The sequence below is a fragment of the Hordeum vulgare genome, chromosome 6H (assembly GCF_904849725.1).
Source record: "Hordeum vulgare subsp. vulgare chromosome 6H, MorexV3_pseudomolecules_assembly, whole genome shotgun sequence".
Lineage (NCBI taxonomy): Eukaryota > Viridiplantae > Streptophyta > Magnoliopsida > Poales > Poaceae > Hordeum > Hordeum vulgare.
This window is the reverse complement of record NC_058523.1, coordinates 413,225,081-413,248,215: the sequence shown is the minus strand read 5'-3', so window position 1 is coordinate 413,248,215 and position 23,135 is coordinate 413,225,081. Positions and strand designations below refer to the sequence as shown.

The following is a 23,135-nucleotide window of genomic DNA, read 5'->3' as shown; positions in this document are numbered from 1 at the left end:
GGAGTTTCTCCTATATATTGGGTCAAAGAAGGAAAGCAAGCAAAAGAAGTTGTATATAGTAGCTAGATACGCATGCTCAAGACTCTCAAGAATCAACTCAACACAAATTTGATAAGTCACCAAAAGACAAGGTATAAAGTGATAATAAGATCCTAAAACAAAAGAACTATCACTTTAAGGATATCAATTAAAAGATACCTCAAGGAATGAGATATCCATTGACACATGCCAAATAGAAGGGAACAAGAAACCAATTGAAGGAAAACAAACACGAGGTTTCTAGTTTCTAAAAGAGAGCTAGGTTCCAACAAACCAAACCCTCGACAAATTTTCATGATGGCACAAAGCATCATAAAGAGCAAGACTTGCCTCCCATCAACACACACTTGATGGGGATCAAAAGATTTTATGATGGGTGAATAAAGAGAGTGTTTTAAAGAAAATAGGATAGCTCCCCCAAGGGACGTGCATTATATAGAATTTGCATTCATATACAAAACGCACACGATGGGATCATCACTTTATCTATATCTATAAAAGCACTAGACAGGTTAAAATAGATCCATAATAGGCAAGGAAGACAAACGAAACACAAAATCCAATTTAAAGATGATTAGCAATTCCAATCACATGATGGGAATACCAATTGTCAAGGACAAGAAGTATTTTCGAAATGATACTCATTGGTAGATCACAAATATATATCCAAGATCATCTTTACCCATAAAACGCAAGCATATGACACTTGTAGAGATAACATGCCACCTAGGAACGGGATAATTTACAATATCAACACTAAGTGGCAACACCTCAAATGTACACATTTTCTAGGTTTGTAATATGCACATAGCATATTACTCCCCCATAATGTGGTAAACCAACAATATTAACAAGTGGAAAATTGAAACCAACAAGAGATAATTAATGGACCATATAGAATTTGAATTTCTCATGAGTAAGACATACCACATAGAAACTAGATAATCTTGAAATATCAAAACTAAGTGGTATTCCCCATGTATACACATTTATAGGATTGAGAGGTGTGCAAAGCACATCACTCCCCCACAATGGGATAATCCATTAATCTCTCACAAGAGCCAACAAAAATACAAACAAGACACAAAAGGCTCAATACAAGACTCACATGTACATGATATGCAAACCAACATACCCATACTCGATTACTCAAGATAAGCAAGTTGGAAGCACAACATATACAAACGCATGCAAGGTACAAAACTACAACATGCAAAGGGGCAAGCACCTAACAATGTAAACAGTTTAAGTATAAGTTATCGTAAGGAGGCACATTGGATATAAGATAGAAACTCGATAATCCAAATGACTTGGCTTGAGATAATATGAATGATGAAGACCCCTTAATTCTTCATTATGTATCCAAGTCTCTAATGTCCTCCATAGTCACCTATTGATCAAGTTTGAGCTTGTTGGTCCCCAACTACGTTGGGTCCTAAGAGGTTAATCACAATAGGCTTGGCAACCCAGATGGTTCTTTTCTTGACACCATCTTGAGTACCAACAAACTTGGCAAACACATTGCCAACCTTATCCTTCCCAAGGGAATAGATATCATCAATAGTGATTGGGTTGGAGAAGTTACCTCTTGTGCAAGACGAAGCGACGTGACCCTTCTCACGACATAAGTAGCAACATCTACCCTTTGCTTTCTTCCCAGTTGATTTCTCACCTCGGGGAGTGTTGGCTTGGGTCTTATTGGGAAGAGGCCTTCCTTCAATTGTAGTTGAATATGTGATTGAGTTTGTGGCCGCTTCCCTTGTTGCTTGTGACTTTGAGACTTCGTCTTCAGAGGGCAAGATCTAACATCGTGCCCTTTAACTTTGCACTTGAAGCAAATGATTTTGGCCGAATTCTTGACTTGTTCTAGGCCCCTCTTGTTCTTGTTTGAGTTTACTCCAAACTCATTTTTGTCATTCGGAGATGTTTGCTCACACAGGACGTTGTTGAGTGTGGGCATCCCTTCATGACACTGTTCCAAGTCTTTCTTCAAAGAAGTGACTTGGGCCTTGAGCTCTTTGATTTCCTCTGCACGGTTAGTATCAATGCAAGTACTAGAGGAAGTGTAAGCTTCAATGTTAGAGCAACAAGGCAAGGAAAGTAATTCATCACACGAGGTAGCAACATTATGAGTAGACGAATTACGAGGACTAGCACATGGAAATATAGTACTTTGACTAGAAGTAGTGCCATTGTCCACATGAGGCTCGCTTGATGTTACCTTGGTGATGATAGCCTCATGAGCTAACTTTTGCACATTATGGGATGTTAGAAGATCGGCATGAGAGCTTGTGAGCATTACATGGTTTTCTTCCAACTTCCCATAATTGCTAGTTAGTAAATCAAGTTGAGCACGTAACTCAACATTCTCCTTCAATGTTGATACTTCAAATGAGGTAGAGTTAGATGTACAAGTATCATCAACAATATGAGAGGAGTAAGTAGCAAATAGAGACTTCTCATGAGTAGATTAAAGCTCCTCATAGATCTTAGAGGTTTTGATGAGCTCTCCCTTGACATTATTGCATTCAAGGAGAAGGACCTCAAAATCGTTTTTAAGTTTATCATGAGCAACTTCAATCTCTCCTTTTGAAGATATTAAGTCTCTACATGCTTGATGACTCTTCTCAAGTTCATGTTCAAGTTGTTCACTTTTAGCTTGTTCATGATTAAGTGAATCATTACAATTTTCAAAGTAAGCAAGAACATCTTGGAATCTTTGAAGAGCGTTATTTTTAGCTTTATGAAGAATTTTACTGATCACATAGATATTTTCAGTCAAGTCATCATCATCATCCTCATCGCAAATATCATCGTTATTGCACAGGGAAGATGATACCTCATTATTACCTCTTGCCATGAGGCACATGTGAACTGGAGGAGTTGATGATGATTCTTTTGGTGAATCAGATTCTTCATTAGTCAAAAGTACTTCATATTTCTTGATATACCCTAAATGATTAGTCATAGAGCAACTAGGGAGAAACAAGATATTTTGATCAAGAGGACACGAGGAAGCAGGCATATCACCACAGACATTTGTCAAGGAATCTTTAGGTGAAATGCATGACCTATCAGCACAATAATTTACACTATGTGTGGTGCTAGATATGCTCGTGTCCATAGAGGCTATGACATTTTCATCAACATATATTTCTTCACTCACCATGTCATTACCTTGTGAGATTGAAGATGCTGAGGTGTGCAAGCAATCGGATATGGAAGTACTGGTCGACTCTTTAAGATCGAAAAGAGTGAAGAGCTCATGCACCAACTCCTCCATCATAATATCGTCTTCATCAAGATTGGACCCACCATATATATCTTCAAGTTTAGTCCAAACTTCATGAGCTTACTTGCAAGTCGAGATAGACTTAAACACTTCAGGACTTTTTGTTTGATGAATGGCAAGAAAGGCCTCACAATCAAGATACATTTCATTAGTAGATGAAGATGCATCATCCTTTTTGTCGGCAATCCCTACAAGAACAATTCGTAAAGTATTTGGGCCCATGGCCCGAAAGTGATGAAGCATACGAATTCTCCATAGGGTATAATTTGTGCCATCAAAGTCAAAGATGCCATTGTGCACTAATCCAATAGTTCACATCGATACTCTCTAGGTCGTGAAACCTAATTAAAGAGAGACCTAGATCTGATACCAATTGAAAAGACCTCGATGACGCCTAGAGGGGGGGTGAATAGACTATTTAAAAACTTCTTCGGATTTGGCTTCAACCTAATGCGGAAATAAACTAAGAGGGTACTTGTCAAGCACAAATCCTAAATGCACTAGGCACTGCAACGTGTATCAACAACACGATCTACCAAGATGGACACAATACAGTTACTAACAAGCACAAGTAAGTTACATAAACTTACTTGAGCTATATCACACGACAAGTAGGTGAACAACACAAGATACTAGATCACACTATATCAACACGATGTATCAAGGGATGCAAGTATGAACGTGTGGATATAGAGGGTATGCTTGAATGATTAATCTTGTACAAGAAATGTCCAACACAATATAATGAGCACAAGCAATATGCAATGTATGTATGCTCAAATAAAACAAGTAAACCATAAGTAAGGAGTTAGAGTTAAGGATAACCAAGGTCACTGAGACGAAGATGTATCCCGATGTTCACTTCCTTGGAGGGAAGCTAGTCACCGTTAGAGAGGTGGATGTTACCACGAAGGCACACCAACGCCACGAAGGCTCACCCTATTCTCCCTTTGAGATAACACCACGAAGGCGTTTCTCAACCACTAGTGGTAAGCCTTTGAGGTGGCTTCCAAACCCTCACAAACTTTTCCGGGGGAAATCACACGGATTGATTCCTCTCCGAAGAACTCCTACCGCCTAGGAGTCTCCAACCTCCAAGAGTAACAAGATCACGGGGAATGCTCAAAACTTTCTCAAATCACAAATAGCTTGGGTTGAGAGAAGGAGAGGGAGACGATCTATATTTTGATTGGAAAAACTCTCAAAGGGGCTCACAAATGCTCTTGGGATCTAAGATTTGGAGTGAGCAAATGTGTGTGAGGTGGAAATGTGTTCTTCTGAGGATAAGGCTGTGTTGGGCAACCCTCTCACGAAGTGGGAGGGGGGTATTTATAGTGGGGAGAGAAAAAGAGCCGTTGGGGACACTTTAAGTCACACAGGGTCCGGACGTCCGACAGTTGTCGGAAGTCCGGGCGTCCGCGAGGGGTCGGACGTCCGACAGGGGTCGGGCGTCCGAGGCCTGTAGATACGACTAAAACTATTTTGAATTAAACAGCGACCGGACGTCCGACAGGGGTCGGTCGTCCGAGGCCTGTAGATACGACTGAACCTATGTTGAATTTATCAGCCACCGGACGTCCGGAGAGGACCGGAAATCCGAGTTATACAGCTCAACTTCTACCGGTGGTAGGTTCCGGATTTCCGACGGGTGTCGGACGTCCGACGCTCGGACGTCCGGAGGGAGCCGGATTTCCGAGATATAGAACTCAACTTCTACTGGTGCAGGCTTCCGGATTTCCGGGACTTGGCCGGACATCCAGGCCTCGGACGTCCGGAGGGAGCCGGAAGTCCGAGTTATATGGCTCTGATTACTCTGGTATAGGATTCCAGATATCCGAACTAGTCGGTCATCCGGTCCTCGGACGTCCGGAGAAAGCCGGATGTCCGAGGCACTGGTTCTGTTTTCAGATAACAACAAAACAGTGGAGATGTGGTCTGATCAGAGAGTGATGATGTAGTTTGAGCAAGTTCATCGCAAAACCTGTGATCCCCTCTTAATAGTGCGGGATCCCTAAGGACTCAAGAATCATAAAAGAGTACTGATGATCCATACTTGAGTGTATACTTTTATTCGCTGATCATCACTCCGCACAACTAACGTCAAAGGAACTGATACCTTTGAGTTAGCCCTTTCACCTGAGCTTGATGTTGTTGTTCCTTCTTGGCTCAAGTTGAAAGAAAGACATGATGAAGTCTTCAAGTAGCTTTCCCATACATAATGCGGAAAGCCTAGCTTATGTATTCATCTTCATTTGTCCACCATGTGAACATCCACAAGAATCAAGCATATAGTGCTCAGGAATGCTTATCTTGATCTTGTCCTTGTTAGCACATGAGGTTGTCCTTATCAACACATGATCATTGACAATAGTTTCAATGATATATTCGTGCTGATCCACTTGAACTTGCACACCACAATCTTGATGACGATCACCACTTGACGTCATCCTTCATGGGTTGTATGAGATCTTCCTTTTGACGCAAGCCCAATGGAAACACACATAACCCCCACATAGGAGTCTCACAAAGACCATGGGTTAGTACACAAACACGTAATGGACAATGCTTACCATATCATGGGATCACTTGATCCCTCTCGGTACATCTTATACGCTTTGTGTGTTGATCATCTTGATTTACTCTTTGTCTGAGATCTTGATCAACCTAGTGTTTCTATGACCATTCTTTGGATAATACCTTGAATAACATCTTGGTCATCATATAAACTCCTTGAACCCGATAGATGGACTTCAAGAAATGCCTATGGACAAATCCTATAAATATAACTTAAGGCAACCATTAGTCCATAGAAATTGTCATCAATTACCAAAACCACATATGGAGATATATGCTCTAACAGTTCTGACCAAGCATCGTCCATCAAGCAAAACAGATTTTGGTAGCAGTTTTTGTGCACTTGATAACATATGGAGATAGCACTGTTGAAATATTCCCTAGAGGCAATGATAAAATAGTTATTATTATATTTCCTGTTTCAAGATAATCGTTTATTATACATGCTATAATTGTATTGAATGAAAGCATAGACACATGTGTGGATATATAGACAAAACAATGTCCCTAGCAAGCCTCTAGTTGGCTAGCCAGTTGATCAAGGATGGTTAAGGTTTTCTGACCATATACAAGTGTTGTCACTTGATAACTATATCACTTCATTAGGAGAATCATGTGATGGATTAGACCCAAACTATGAACGTAGCATGTGATCATGTTATTTTGTTGCTATTGTTTTCTGTGTGTCAAGTGTTCATTCCTATGACCATGAGATCATGTAACTCACTGACACCGGAGGAATACCTTGTGTGTATCAAATGTCACAACGTTACTAGGTGACTATAAAGGTGCTCTACAGGTATCTCCGAAGGTGTCCGTTGAGTTAGCATGGATCAAGACTAGGATTTGTCACTCCGTGTGACGGAGAGGTATCTCGGGGCCCACTCGGTAATACAACATCGCATACAAGCCTTGCAAGCAATGTGACTCAAGTGTAAGTCACGGGATCTTGTATTACGGAACGAGTAAAGAGACTTGCCAGTAACGAGATTGAAATAGGTATAGGATATCAACGATCAAATCTCGGGCAAGTAACATACCGAAGGACAAAGGGAATGTTATACGGGATTATATGAAAACTTCGCACAGAGGTTCAACCGATAAGATCTTTGTAGAATATGTAGGATCCAATATGAACATCCAGGTACCACTATTGGATATTGACCGAGGAGTGTCTCGGGTCATGTCTGCATAGTTCTCGAACCCGCAGAGTGAGCAGACTTAAGGTTCGATGATGTTTTAGTATAGGTGAGTTATATGTGTTGGTGACCGAAGGTTTTTCGGAGTCCCGGATGACATCACGGAAGTCACGAGGGTTTCCGGAATGGTCCGGAAACTAAGATTGATATATAGGATGGTTTCATTTGGTCACCGAAAAGATTTCGGGCATTACCGGCACTGTACCGGGAGTGACGAATGGGTTCCGGGTATTCACCGGGAGGGGCCCACCCACCCGGGAGTGAGCCCAGTAACCCTAGGGTGGCGCACCAGCCCTTAGTGGGCTAGTGAGACCATCCCAAGAGGGCTATGGCGCCACAAGTGGAAAAAACCAAAGGAAAAGAAAAAACAAGGAAAGAGGGAGGTGGGAAGGAAGGAGTGGACTCCTTCCCCCAAACCGAATTGGGGCAGGAGTCCACCTCCTCCCAATCAGCCGGTGCCCTTGGGGCTCCCTTGAGTCCCAAGGCTAGCCCCTCCCCTCCTCCTATATATATTGGTGGTTTTAGGGCTTTTGAGACACAACTTTGCCACGTGCAACTCAAACTTATACCACGTAGTTCTTCCTCTAGATCGGATTTCTGCGGAGCTCGGGCGGAGCCTTACAGGAGTAGATCATCACCACCACCGGCGCGCCGTCACGCTGTCGAAGAACTCATCTACTTCTCTGTCTCTCTTGCTGGATCAAGAAGGTCGAGATCGTCATCGAGTTGTACGTGTGCTGAAAGCGGAGGTTCCGTCCGTTCGGCGCTAGATCGGAACGGATCGTGGGACGACGGTGATTTGAATCACGAAGTTGTACCACTACATGAACCGCGTTTCTTAACGCTTCGCGCTTAGCGATCTACAAGGGTACGTGGATCCAATCTTCCTCTCGTAGATGAACATCACCATGATAGGTCTTCGTGTGCGTAGGAAAATTTTGTTTCCCATGAAACATTCCCCAACAAGCACTTGGTTTGGTAGCAGATTTTGTGATAGCACTTGGTTTGGTAGCGGATGTTGTGCACTTGGTTGTGTAATTTTGTACCAGATTGTGCTACAGGTTTGATAGCACATTTTGGTTGTGCTACAGGTTTTGGCTATATTATCAGATCTTGGAATGTGCTTCAAACTTTGTGGTGTGGGCTGTCATTTAGAGATGCTTCAGATTTATGTGTATGGGCTTTAAAGTTGTATGTGTTGTTATTTATAGATCCATTAACGGCATAAAAGAAAAGAAAAAAGTTGGTGAATTTAAAAATGAAAAAAGACCAAAACTGAACTGGACCAAATGTATTTGGACACTAAAAGGCCAGGGCCCAAATTATAATGATGAAAAAAATTCGAAACAAAATACTAGAGGTGGGTGTAACTAGGCTAAGGCCCCAAAAGAAGCCCAATAAGAAAAGCCCCAAAAAATAAAACTAGCCCATGTGATCAATTGAAATGGGTTGTGCTCATTACAGCCATGACGTTTTGATTTCGTCATAATTTTACCACGTAGGATTGGGTTAGATTTCCAACGACGATTTAGGATTGTCGTAAAGGTTACGACGATCCAGGAATCGTCGTAAAAGTTACGGCGATTTGATCAAAACGTCGCTTCTGTCTGTTTTTACGCCTCGTTTTCGACGCTTGGTTTTTTGTCGTAAGATCGTTGTAAATTAAAAACCGTGACGATGTAGCGATGAAAATATTGCGTCATGTATGAGCATATTTCTTGTAGTGTAGGAAAATAAATATTAGTCTAAATTTAGTGAAAAAAATCCTATGAAATGACCAAAAAGACGACTCTTTTTTTCTTTTCCTTTATAGAATTTAAGATACATGTCATCTTATTTTCTATAATTTTCTTGTTGTTATGACTTTTCTATCTATGAACCGAAGGAAGCCTAAGATATTTACATGTATATGGCATGGTATACTTACACATATGCTGGTGTGAAAAACTTAGGGTTCTTTCGTCTCTCGCCGGTGCTGGCGCTGATCCACCTCGTCTCCAGTGGCCTTAGGGCCATGGATGCGCGGTGGAACCCGGTCTTTGCCGGCGGGAGGGCTTCCTTTTTAGTTTTTTTTTGTATTTTATTAGAGTTTGTGTCTTGTTCAGGAAAGCAAGACAATGCCGGTTCCCTGAAGAAGGAATAAGGTTCTTCCCGTCTAGCCACCGTGTCGGTGGTGTGCCTAGAATCGTCGTGAAGATGTGTCTCTGGTGGAACTGTATTGCTGGATCTGCTCGGATCTGTTCATAGTTTGTCTACGTTCGTGTGTCCTCACTTTAGATCCTTCCGATCTACTCTACTCTTCATCAACTGTGGTTGATGTTCTAGTGCGTTGATTCTATGATGCCTTAACACGACGACTTCCTAACTCTCTATTATAACAAGTTTTCTTTGGCTCTCACGAGGGAGGGACGATTAGTGCGGCACTCCTCCGACTCGTTTTAGTGTTTGTGGTCGTCGGTAGGCATACCTGGCCATCTCCGGCCCGGCCATGCCAGCCCGCCTAGGCCCGCCCCCAAAATCCAGGGCCTAGGCCCTATGGGCTTGCCCGTGGGCCGGACTTGGACCTGAGTTTTGAGCCTACCAGCTGGGCCGGGCCGGGCTTGGGCTTGACATATTCTGATTTTAAGGAAGAGGCCCGGCCCACGACCCCAAGTCCGACGGGCTTTTCAACAGATGGGTCGGGCTTAGGCTTCAAAGTAGGCTCCATGGTAAGGCCTGGCCCTCAGTTTTCTACTGTGGGCTTTTTAGGGCCTGGCCCAAGCCCGGCCCGGCCCGGCCCATGGCCAGATATATCGGTAGGTGGTCTATATATCTAAATGTATTTTCATTATTTGTGTTGTTCACTGTACTATCATGATTGAAGATAAATAAATCCATAGTTTTTCAAAAATAAATAATGAAGCCTAATGTATAATAAATCTGTAAAGAACAAAAGGTGTCTTATTAAACGACAGCACGCCACGGCTTAGTGCTGCCGCTGAATAATCAAGAGACCCGGACAAGCGGAAAACAAACCTAATCCCTGCAAGTTAGTGCCTATGAGCCTCCGTTCGTAACCAAAAAGAGCTACCCACTGCACCGCCAAAACGTTTTCTAGCAAGTCGCAAACTTGCTGGCGTCGCAGAACGGCAGGATAATATAGTATGAAATATTCCGGAAGATTCTTGCAACTTTCTCAAGCCTATTAAGTACTGTGTTTGAATGACATCATGGTTTGCGCATGGCTTGCGTGACTGGGAACACAACATCTTACATCTTTCTCTGGTAAGACTTTGACTTGCTGGGATTAGAGCTCGATGCGCATTAGTATGTCACAGTGGGTTTCATTTATTTATTGAATTTCACTGAAATTCAGTGATTTCGATTTTCATTCCGGCCAAAGGGTCGAAATATTCACTTGAAATTGACTGTGATCCATCCAAATATTTTGATAATTCACAAAATAATGTAAAAAATATTTGATTTTTTTGTGTACTACAAAAAGTAATGAAATACTCTGTCCGAAAGGAATGAAACGATGAATTTCCATTGAAATTACACCTAAAGTGAAATCCACACAAACAACAGGTCATCGGGGTGTCTACCCGCTAATTCAGAAGCGTCATTGTTGCAAAAAAAGTTCTTCTCTATCGATTATCACCATCCCGCAACCAGGGGCGGAGCTAGGATTGGGCCAATCCCCGGGCCCTAGGCTTGCTACAGTGTCACAACAGTGCATGAGATGTTATAGTAGTCAACATTGTGTTCATTCTTCACGCCCCTGGGCAAGCTCCCCCCCCCCCTTCTCTCCCGCCCCCGCCTGGGTCCTGGATCCGCCACTGCCGGCAACCGTAGTTTCAAGAATCAAGAACTCCGATATCAGCGCAATAAGAATGCTCTTTGAAACCCCAATTTCCTTCGAAGGAAAGGCATTAGAAATCTCACAATGAATAAACCAAGGGACTAAGTCTTAATCATCACTACAATTTTTCAATTGCTGTACCTAATGCTAACTTGGCAGAATTTACATCGTTTGACCTGCCGACTTTGGAGGACGCAGAATTCTCCATTGGTTGCTGTCACGTTCATCACTTGGCCAAACTATTCAAATATTCACTTTTTTCACCATATTTTAGTTAGTGTATCTAGTAAACATTGCTTAGCTGAATTGAAAATAGCTCTTCCTGGTCCACTGTTAAACGATATACTCCCCAAAGGAGTAAACAGTTTCCGACATTGTTTGGAACAGACAGGCTGGGTAAAATTGAGTAAAGTGATGACTCCCCGAGGAGCAATTTTGTTTGCTACACCACATAAAACCTCGCCACCTATTAATGCATGTTAAGTGTACCACAGAGAGGCCAAAAAATATGCTAACATATTCTGAAGTTCCGTAATATTCCAAAACATCACCAACAAAATTTATTAATACAGTATGCACAAAGTTGCGAAATGATGCAGTTTTTCAATATTAATATTTATCCTGTTATGGAGAACCATAGAAGACAGATTTCTGTCTACAGCATACACTACCCAATGGCAGTTCAGTTTTTTCTTAAACCAGGATGTGTTTGGTACTCCCTCTGTTCCGGATTACTTGTCGCAGATATGGATATAAATGAATGTATCAGAACTAGTTATGGACGGAGGGAGTATTTGAAATCTGCATTATCAGACAGAACTGTTCGTAGTGTTGTAACCCGTGAACATTCTGCATGGACTTTATTGGGATTTTTGCAAACAGCCCAAACATTGACAACTTATGGGAAAGTTCACCGAACCAGCTCCATAACACATTTGAGCAACTGTTTAGCAATAGCTATTTGATCAATCAAGCCGATAAAGTGCCATTTAAAACGAACATGATTTCAACTTTACGAAGTATATAAAAGTTCAGAAAGCATTGAGAGATCGAGCTGATCAGCTGAATAACTTGACTTGGTTTCATGAGAAGCATCAACAGATGCAACAAGGACGGCCCAGCGAAACCTCCCAGCGATCTAATTGCCCCCATTAACCAAATATTATCTCATCACAGGATGAGATAAAATACTATCTAGAAGTTCATAATAGCAACGACACATTTGAACAATGCAAAGTGCGGTTGGGCGGCCTAGTAGTACCAATCATAGACCAAGCTAATCCTTAAATTAAACAGTTTGTGGTAATCATCCGCACCGCCCTGAAATACTCTAGTCCGCAAATGGAGCTGGCCATTAAGCTGTTAGCACGATTTCGCGTGTATAAAAGGGTCCTAATGTTGAAGAAACTTCGCTCATCAGTGTTAAAGCCATAAGCCCTCTTTGAGTGTGTAGTACAGACAATAATTTTCCAGGGTGGTAAGAGAGAGTGAAAGCAGAATGGTGAAGCTCGCATTCGGGAGCTGCGGTGACTCCTTCAGCGCCACGTCCATCAGGGCGTACGTGGCGGAGTTCATCGCCACCCTCCTCTTCGTGTTCGCCGGCGTTGGGTCCGCCATTGCCTATGGTTAGTCCGTCAAAGTGTGAACCCTCTCTGTAAATCCATTGGCGATCAGTATGAATGTATGACACGTAGTACACAGTTCAGTGCTTCAGCGCTAGTAAGTGATGATTTGGATCGTGCAGGCAAACTCACCGAGGACGGCGCCCTCGACCCGGCTGGCCTTGTGGCGATCGCGATCGCCCACGCCTTCGCCCTCTTCGTCGGTGTCGCAATCGCCGCCAACATCTCCGGCGGCCACCTCAACCCCGCCGTGACCTTCGGCCTTGCCGTCGGCGGCCACATCACCATCCTCACCGGGATCTTCTACTGGGTGGCCCAGCTGCTCGGTTCTGCCGCCGCCTGCTTCCTCCTCAAGTTCGTCACCCACGGAAAGGTGGGTACTTGCCGCACGATGTGATCGCACACTGCCTGCCGTGCAATTTGCCGTCCAACTTACCGGTGAACTGTAAACGCAGGCCATCCCGACGCACGCTGTGGCGGCCGGCATGAACGAGTTCGAGGGCGTGGTGATGGAGATCGTCATCACCTTCGCGCTGGTGTACACGGTGTACGCCACGGCGGCGGACCCCAAGAAGGGGTCCCTCGGCACCATCGCGCCCATCGCGATCGGTTTCATCGTCGGCGCCAACATCCTCGCCGCCGGCCCCTTCAGCGGGGGCTCCATGAACCCCGCCCGCTCCTTCGGCCCGGCCGTCGCCGCCGGCAACTTCGCTGGCAACTGGGTCTACTGGGTCGGGCCGCTCATCGGAGGTGGCCTCGCCGGGTTCGTGTACGGCGACGTGTTCATCGCGTCCTACCAGCCAGTCGCCGACCAGGACTACGCGTGAATTGGCGCATGAGCCGAACGGATGCTCGACCCGTCTCTGAATTTGCATCGTTGCTTTGCTCTTCGTAGTGTGATGTGATGATCAAAGGTTGTGTACAAATGGTGTGTCACGGTCACGGCCTTCGTGTTTCCCTTTCGATTCAATTCCATATAAAATATTTTCGTTCGGCAGTCCTCGTTTGGAACAAAAAGAAAAAAAAAGGGACTGCCTGTGAACTGGTTTTCTTTTTCAGAATGGCTTCGGGACGTTGGAAGCGGCCAGAACGAATTCTTCTTTCTTCAATCCTTTCTTTTCCACGTATTGTTCATCTTCTTACTCTCCTATCCCATCCCCCCTCTCCCTCCCAGTCCGACCTGCCCCGTTCTCGGAGAGTTTGTGTCTCGAGCTCGGGATCCATGTAATTTTGAACCCCTATCGTTTCTTCGCACAACCGCACCTCTCATATTTTTCGTATTTTTCTCATATGTCCTATTACTTGCACGTGGTTGGTGGAGAAGAAGAGAGAGAAATACAAGAATGAATAAAGAAAGAGAAAAAAAAATTCTTTGGGATGAGGTCGTGCCCTATGTGACGGACTCACCGGCCGCGTCCGCGAGCCCTCATATCGTTCCCATATTTAAGATGGATTTGAAGGGTGTCGTCAGTCCTGATGTTTGAGATGGATATGAGGGGTCTGGCTGGATCGATTTTTTGTGACTTGTCACTGACCAAGCAGGCTGTCTAGACATTTGAGACAGGTTTAAGGAATCCAGCTGTAGATGCTCTTATGAATACGAGTTTAGGAAAAACTCAATTGCATGTGTGAAAAAATAAACATCAAATGGATCTCGATTCATTCTTTTAAAACTAGCTCATGTATTTTTTTATGATCTTGTTTTTCTAACCATAGGCATTGTCAAAAGAAAAACAAGGATGCCCTCAACAATGAGAACCCATTGTTATCATAAAACGGGTGTTAGATAGACCAAATTTATGAATTACTTTGAGATCACGTCTTTATTATGTTATCAGTGTTTCATATAACATGTTAATGTTTACTTACATCATTAGATCATGCGAATATCGTATACCAACATATCGGTTGGTTACTTCGGGCTTTTCAAACACCACACTGTAATTGGATGACAATAAAAATAACTTACGGGTATAATTCTCAATATAGATGGTTCAAAATTATCTCGATGTCGTTGCTTAAAAACCGAGATTTGCTCCCCTGGGCAAGGTGAGATAGAAGGTGCTTATTACACGATCCCAATAAAAGTCTCGCCTCGGAATTTTGTAATGTATCATGAAGAAATGGAATTATATGCAGGAATAAAAGGTTCGCTCGATGCAGATTTTCATAAATATGTGGGAATTATCAAGAGTGTCGAGATCCCGTTGTTAGTTACTAACAATAAGATGTGGAAATTGAAAGATGATCGGTATTAAAAGTACCGGCGACAAAGAATCACCTTATCACAGACCTTTCTGGGTCTGAAAAGAATGCCCAATGTGACCTTTCACCTTGATCCCCACACTACCTCCATGAAGAAAAGTTTGAACTTGTTGCCGTCGGGTAGGCTCAAAACCCTTCGTTTGCAATGCCTGGGGTTGCATAAAACATCATTTAACTTTATTGCAAGCCTTTCTAAAATTCACTTTAAAGGTAACGCCATCGAGTTTCTTAGAACGGATCTCATGAATAGTTTCATGCAATACAAGCACCCTCTCTAGAATGCGGCGCCCATGCATGAAGAGAGCTTGTGTAAAGCAACTCACGGTATGGCCTATCACAATTAGTTGATTTGTATCCACTTGGTAAAAAATATAGTTAAAACTAACATCAAGAAAGAAAATAGGCTTAAATTGCTCAATTCGCACAACCTCTTTCTTCTTGGGTAGCAAGGTAACCGTTCCAAAATTAAGCTTAAACAACTAAAATTCGCCATTAAACAAATCATGAAATATTGGCAACAAGTCTCCCTTAACCGTAGATTTTCGAAGGAAATCCATTAGCCCCCATCACCTTCTTATTGTTCATTTGCAATATCGCCTCATGAACTTCCTTCTCCGTGAAAGGCGTTGTCAACACACATTCTCTTCGGGACAAACCACGGAATACGCCCAATCATGTTTGCATCTGTTGACATGAACTTAGGCACATGGGCTTTGGGACGCTTCTTATAAAAGTTTGAGATGTAGGAAGTAAAGTTTTCTTGACCTACAATGATGCCCTCATCTTGTTTAAGCTGAATTGTCTTCTTATTTCTATGTTTCCATTGGAAACCAAATGGAAAAACTGAGTGTTGTTATCCCGCTCCCACACCTCCTTTACTTTGACACGTTGAGCACATTTGGTCTCCTCTCCCCTCATAAGTTTAATCAAACTCTCTTCAACCTCTCTTTTAGTGGCACGCTCTATTGAGAAGGTGGGTGTCACTTCGGGCTTAATGTCTAACTCATCAATAAGGCTAATGATTCTTCCTTTTTCAACTTTATAAAACCCACTCTTATTAGCCCAACCCTGCAAAATAGTCTAAAATGGCTGATTTTGTATTGCCATCGTTCAACACTTATGTTACATCTATTTTTTGGCCCATTCTGAAGCCACAAACTCCAGATTTTTTTTCTTTTCATACCACAACAATTCAAAAGAGAAGGTCGTCTTGTTCCCCACATGATATTCTTCACGAGTGTCAATGAGTGAGGATGTATTACCAGTCAAACTCCTTTGTAATGCCCGGACCATTACAAAAGAAATTTGTGTTTCCATTCCACAATTGGTAAAACACGGGCCAACTTTTCATATCTCGGATTGTCTAGATTGTTAACCAAGTATATCGTCGACCTGTAATAGTTATTCCTCGCAAGTCAAAATTCTCAAAAATAGTATTAAACATGAATGATCATCTACCATCAAAATTATCGTTATTATTCTCGTCGCTCCAACGAATACTATTTAAACCTTCTCCCATCAAAATGGACAAATTCTTATCCCCATAGATACTTTCCAATTCAGCAAGGAAGGCGGGCTTGTGCTCATGTTGCGCCCCTCCATAAACCGCAGTGAGAGCCCAATCAAAACCATCAACTTTTGACCACACGTGAAACTTGATAGCATAATCACCGGCATCCATCTTCTTGGCATGAAGAGAAGCTTTATTAAACCCAAGTAAGATCCTCACGGATCTCTCCCAAGGAGGAAGGCAATACTAAATAAAATCTAAACCACCTAAAATAAAGCCCAAAAACTGGTAAGTAAAATTATATTTACCGCAAGAGATGAAAATATAGCAGAAAGAGACGAAACAAGGTGCTACCACATTTTATTTCCATTTTTTTTCCGAAAAGGAGAAAAAGTACATAAATAACACAAAGGAGTATGCAAACAAGTATTATCGAAAACTAACATGGAGAGGGAGCGAACAAGACAATGCAAATGGGTGTTGACTGGAATTAAAAAAACCTTGAACCAACTATAAAAACACAAACAAAAATTAATGAATTATTAAAATGGCTAAAACTAAAATGATTATGTTTTTTAGAAGAATAGTATAGTATTGAAATATCAATGGACAATTGCGTGTGTCTATTTGAGTAAGTGTGTGGTAGTAGAAGTTGGGCTCACATGGGACATTTTGGTACGCTCGTTATGTCATTGTGTGTTGCTTGATGGTTGGGTCACAAAGCGAACATAAAACGGAAATTTCATATTCACATAAACATAAAAAGTTTTGTTTTCATGTGTGTCCCATCCGAACAATTTTTTCATTTTCCGTCTCCATTCCAGTAAAAAAACTGAACTTAACCAAGTTTAATTCACCTCCGCAATTCCAAAAAGGTATTCATTTCTACACCCCCCTCCTAACAAAATAAAAGGGCGATGTTGTCTTTTACAATCCATCTACCGCTAATCTATACCTAATATTTACTCCCTCCGTTCCTAAATATAAGACCTTTTAGAAATTTCACTATAGACTAGATACGGAGTAAAATGAGTGAATCTACATTTTAAAATATGACTACATACATCCGTATGTAGTATGAAATCTCTAAAAGGTCTTATATTTAGGGACGGAGGGAGTACCTAATAATAAACTATCGATTGCTTCTGTCCATACATCGTCGACAATTTTGGAGAAAATCCCCTATAGTTACACCTGGCGCAGTACAGATTTAAGTGCAAACAAACAAGAACGTTTCATTTTGTAGAAATCCCCTTGTGATTTTTGATAATTAACTCTCCATACTGTTTTAAGTGACCCAAAGAAAATGTTTTGCGTTTCGCAAAAGCCCCTCGGTTTCTTAAATTCAACCTACAATCCATATCATGTGTTTTTAAGTCGTATTTTATAAACCGTAACTTCAATTTAAACATGTTATATAAGAAAATTGATTAAAAATGTGTAGAATCTGAATATTATGTTATTTTACCTGTAAATATTTTAACACATTGTTTAGGGTGCAACCTTAATCATAATGCACGATACGTCTTTATTTCGTATCGGTGTAAATTCAGATAGAAAATGAACACCTCAGCAAAATCAGATTGGAGACGAAAAAATCATCTATAAACACACATGCACGTGACGGCAAAACCTCATAGGGGAAAATGAAATAAATTTCTGATCTTATGCCGAGAGAGAGAGAGATTAGAATTGACATGTTCAATTGCCTTTAATTTTATGGGCACTGATGTCATGTTAAAATAAAGAACGTGGACTTATTAGGGTCTTGAATCTCGGTTATTGAGTTAGGAGCATGCGTTATTTTTTTTGTTACAACGCACGAGCTGTTTTGCTAGTAATGATAGAGGGAAGTGTGTTTCTTTAAATTTTTTGTTCGTCCGCTACATAAATTATGTCTTTTTTGGTACATCATGGACTTTGCCCTAGCATGGGGTCGATATTGTGGAGCAGCCGACAATCCGGACGTATAGGAATAATAGGAGGGGTTTGATTGGATCACTTTTCTTCCTTCTCTCTTCTGCCTGGTCACTGACGAACGCGTTCACAGACGTATAATTGATCATTTGAGGCGTCCCACCGTAAATGTTCTAATGCCGTGAAAAAGACGAAGGAGTTAACTCCACATTGGCTGCATTATGATCTGATGGAGGAGGAAGTGTAGAGAAAGGTTGACCCCAATAAACCGGTCATGTACCAGATTAAATCACAAACTGGATTGAAGTTGGATTAAATCGGTCATGCCGAGGACAAAAAATGCTACATCTTCTTCCAACCAATCATGCCAGATCATCTCATATGTCAGTTTACGTTAATAACTTTCGTAGAAGTAGCAAAGCTTTGACTCGGCATAATTCGTGTGGCTTGATTGCTTCGTACTCCATCTGTTTTAGAATATTATGTGTATTGGTTTCCATGCAAACCCATCATTTAAATGTTTGACCAAGATTATAAAATAACATAACAACTTTGTAATACCTAATAGATAAAATATGAAACTATGTTTCATGAGCGGATCAAATGATGTAAATTTCATATTATGGATATTTATTATTATTTTTTAAAAATTGGTCAAACATGCACTCATTTGACCTTTAAAAAACAAATACAACTTACATAAAGAAACCGAGGAATATTTAAAAGCAGAAATGCATATTTCTAAAAAATGTGGGATGCATGCGGGCATGATTACTGCAGGATTGCTTTACTTTTTTGACTTTTCTATTTAAAAGCCCAATGAAGATCTAAAAGGCGGTTTTAAGAACATCTTGACATCGTAAAAAACATTTTAAAGATTCATTTTGGCTATGTCCGAAAAGAAACTGTAAAACTACGGTAAAGAGCTCATTCCTCCGGTCCGACGGTCGCCGCCCCTTCCTCCAACCGACCGTGTTGGCCACACCGACCGCGTCCAACCCCATCAGACGCGCCCCGTTGTCCGTCGACCGCGCCTCGTTGTCCGTCGGTCATGCTCCGTCGCCCGTTGGCCGCAGCCCGTCCCCGTCGACTGCGCCCCATCACCACGCCAGTCGCGCCCAGCCTCGTCGGCCACGCCTTGTTGTCCGCCGGCCATGCCCCGTCGCCTCCGTCGTGAGCGACTTGCTCTGTTGCCAGCCGCGCTGTCCGAGCCGTGCCCCTTTGCCTGCCGCGCTGGGAGGATTTCGACGGCCATGCTGAGGTCACGCGAGGCCATGGCGAGGTCGAGCTCGTCCATCGGCTTTTCCCGACGTGCGGTGATGAATTCCGATAAGTTTAGGGCGGATTCCGACAAACTCCACGACGGCGTGTTTGCTCCGACGATGTTTGGCCGGTATACGGCCCCCCCTAGAATCGGTCTTCCAACCTTCAAAAATAAGGGTTTTGGCTGTGGCTTTACCGTGCTCCTTCAATTTTTTATGAATTGAACCACATGTGCGGTTTTTGTTCTGCACACTTTTTACGACCAAAACTGTAAAATATAAAAAAATTACGGATTTGATCATTTATGTGGGATCTGCTAGAGATGCTCTAAGCTAGTTGGCAACCTGGCTCCTACACTAAAAAGAGATACATGAAAAACTAGATTGCATCACAAGATCAATTATTGGAAAATATAGAAATAATTTTTTTTTTCATATTTGAACTTCGCATTATTAATCTGGTTTTGAGAGAAGAACAAGCGCGTTAATTAAACAATTTGAAGTTATCCCTCACTATGACTAGCCCTGAGGCAGCCTATGAGTCTAGCATTATAGTTGTTTAATATATGTGGCATCAGATACTGCAGACATTTGGCAAGTCAAGTGACAAATTGGATGTTTTGGAGCCCGTCCCACGATCGGACTCATGTCCGTTTGCTCCGACTTGAGATTCATCTCTCGGCTGGCCGGTCCGGACAGTAATACAGAACTGAACTACAGTACTACCTTCGTCCAAGTGTATAGGGCATGCGCGTAGTTTTAGGTTATCAATTTAACTAGCTAAATATATATTATATGTAATAAAAAATATACCATTAGATTTATGTGGGAATGTAGTTTCTGATATGTAATTTTTATCACATATAATATATATTTAGCTAGTTAAATTGACAACCTAGAACTACGCGCATGCCCTATACACTTGGACGGAGGTACTAATAAATTAGCAAAGACGGTAGGGCTTGCTGGCTCACGATTCGGATGTGTCCTTTCGTTCGTTCGTCCAACTTTTTATACTCCACCATGCAAGAGAAGTGACCAAATCCCGACGAGCCTGTCTCCTACGCACCGTCCCATCTCTCAGGTGCAGCGTACACGGACCGCAATGGCTACTCCGCAACCGCAAGCGACGCCGTTACAGTGCTACGTGTCACCCGCCCCGCCGCTGCGACGCGACAGGGGCGGCAGCTCCGTCTTGGTGTGTCCTGCCGCCCAAACAGCCTCCTTCCCGTGCTTCGTGCGGCCTCAGCTCGCCGGGCCCCCATAAGTAGCTGGCGAGGCACGCATCAGCGACGCATCCATCACCAGCCGGAGGCAGCAAACAACACACAGTGCGACAGCGAGCGAACGGTGTAATAGACAAGTGAGGATGGAAGGGTACCTGCTGGGGAGGACCAAGAGGAGGGATCACCTGCTGCTCATGGACAGCGCCGGCGGCGCAGTGCAGCCGCCGCAGACGCCGGTGGAGCCCATGGAGTTCCTGTCGCGGTCGTGGAGCGTCTCCGCGTCGGACCTGTCCAAGGTGCTGGCGGTTGGCGGCGGGAGGCGGAGCTCCAACTTCGTCGTCGACCGCCTCTCCGGGATGCTCATGCCGGAGACGCTCGCGCTCGCCGCCGCCTCCGGCACCAACAGCCCCAAAAAGCGTGTAAGATTGCAAGCAAAGCAAATGCCAAGTGCTCTGCTCACGTACAGTCTGAGAGTTCTGTAAATTAAGATGACATGTGCCACGTTTTGCGCGTGCAGCCTTGCAGGAGCAGGAGCGCCATCTCTGGGCACCACCACGCGATCGGAAGGTGGTTCCATCACAAGGACGGTGGCAGCAGGGTGGACAAGGCCCGTGCCGAGCGGGCGCGCGTCCATGCGGCGGTCTCCGTGGCCAGCGTGGCCGCCGCGGTCGCTGCCCTCGCGTCGGGAGCCGCGAACCCGGAGGACGCAGAGGACGCCAAGATGGACGCAGCGCTGGCATCCGCCACGCAGCTTCTGGCCTCGCACTGCATCGAGTTTGCCGAGCTCGCCGGGGCAGACCACGACCAGGTGGCCTCCGCCGTAGAGGGCGCCGTCGACGTCCGGAGCCCCGGCGACCTCATGACCCTTACCGCCGCCGCTGCCACAGGTGAGCAAACACGCACGCCGTACTATCTCTAGATACTACGAGATTGTTTGTTACGCGTGCCGGCGTGTGACATTGCTAAATGGCGGCAGCTCTACGAGGAGCCACGGCGCTGAGGCAGAGAGAGCAGCGGGAGGCGAGGAGCAAAGCGGCGGTGGCGCCCTTCGAGAAGGCCGGCAGCTGCGGCACGGACATATGGTGCAAGGAAGGGACGCTGCTCAAGCGCAGCCGGAAAGGCGCTCTGCGCTGGAAGCGCGTGTCCGTGTACATCAACAAGAGGTCGCAGGTGATCGTCAAGCTCAAGAGCAAGCACATCGGCGGCGCCTTCTCCAAGAAGAAGAGGAGCGTCGTGTACGGCGTCCATGACGACATGCCGGCGTGGCCTCCGGGGCATGAGTCCTGTGGCATGCCGGACTCTTCTGCGGCGGCGCCCGAGAAGCGACACTTCGGGCTGAGAACGGCGCAGGGCCTGGTCGAGTTCGAGTGCGAGAGCAGGGTGCATAAGCAGGAGTGGGTGGAGTCGGTGAAGAATCTGCTCCGGCAGGCAGCCGGCGGGACTGCTCAGCTCGAGCATTCCTTCCAGTCGCTCAGGCTTAGCGCCTCATAAGTCTGATGTCTGAAGTCTTCTTTGTTTCTAGTAGTCTATAGTATGTTCCTCGACAGCCCGCTTGTTTTAGCACAGGGAGCGACCGAGGTGTCCACGTGAAGAATAGTAGAATAAAATGTGCAGACGTGAATGGTTCCATGTAAATATAACGCCCTGATTGGATCGGCGTTTCTCAACCAAATACCGGTGTAAAATATACAAACCTCCACCGATCGTTTTTCTTTCTAATTGAAAATCAAATATGATCAGTATTATACACCTGTTAAATAAATACAAGTATATAAAAATACACCCAAACCAAGCCAGTCTAAGGTGCAATAACAATCGGTACATTGATCGCCACGTTCAGATGTTTGTTAACAGTACCATTAGATATCGATGTAGCATATGTGTTTTTTGAATGCTGTTTTTTACTAAACTACAAACTTAGTTAAAGGAATAATGCGAGCATCAGGAGTTGAATCAGGAGTTGAACCATGATGGGCTAGGGATAACACTATCCCTCTAACCATTTAATCATGAATTGGTTCGTACTTATTTTCGTTTTTTTTGTTAGACTCTTCATTAGAGCATCTACAAACGTACCTCTCATACCCGTCTCAAACGCTTGGATAGATCGTCCGATCACTGACCGGTCATCAAACTTCGACCCAGCCGGGCACCTCAAACGATCCTCAAACATTCGCGTTAACCGGCACCCCTCATATCTAACCCAAATATGGGACAGATATGGAGACATCGTGGTACGCACGCCACTTTACCGCAGACTCGCCCTAAAACCCGGAATTGTGCAGATGTTAATGGGTTTCATGTAAATATAAGGTGCAACAGGAATCGGTACATTGATCACCATTTTAAGATGTTTGTTAACCGTACCATTAGATGTGGATGTAACAC

General features: G+C 43.7%; 2 protein-coding genes across 2 annotated transcripts; both read left to right on the top strand.

Moving 5' to 3' along the window:
• Nucleotides 1-12,338: 12,338 nt before the first annotated feature.
• Nucleotides 12,339-13,625, top strand: LOC123402410 (probable aquaporin TIP2-1). The gene is made up of 3 exons (XM_045096334.1): nucleotides 12,339-12,570; nucleotides 12,690-12,940; nucleotides 13,023-13,625. The coding sequence occupies exons 1-3, from the start codon at nucleotides 12,444-12,446 to the stop codon at nucleotides 13,392-13,394; spliced, it is 750 nt and encodes a 249-aa protein (XP_044952269.1). The 5' UTR covers nucleotides 12,339-12,443; the 3' UTR covers nucleotides 13,395-13,625.
• Nucleotides 13,626-20,814: 7,189 nt separating this feature from the next.
• Nucleotides 20,815-22,446, top strand: LOC123402850 (VAN3-binding protein-like). Its single transcript, XM_045096810.1, has 3 exons — nucleotides 20,815-21,166; nucleotides 21,265-21,634; nucleotides 21,724-22,446. The coding sequence occupies exons 1-3, from the start codon at nucleotides 20,891-20,893 to the stop codon at nucleotides 22,236-22,238; spliced, it is 1,161 nt and encodes a 386-aa protein (XP_044952745.1). The 5' UTR covers nucleotides 20,815-20,890; the 3' UTR covers nucleotides 22,239-22,446.
• The last annotated feature ends 689 nt before the right edge of the window (nucleotides 22,447-23,135 follow it).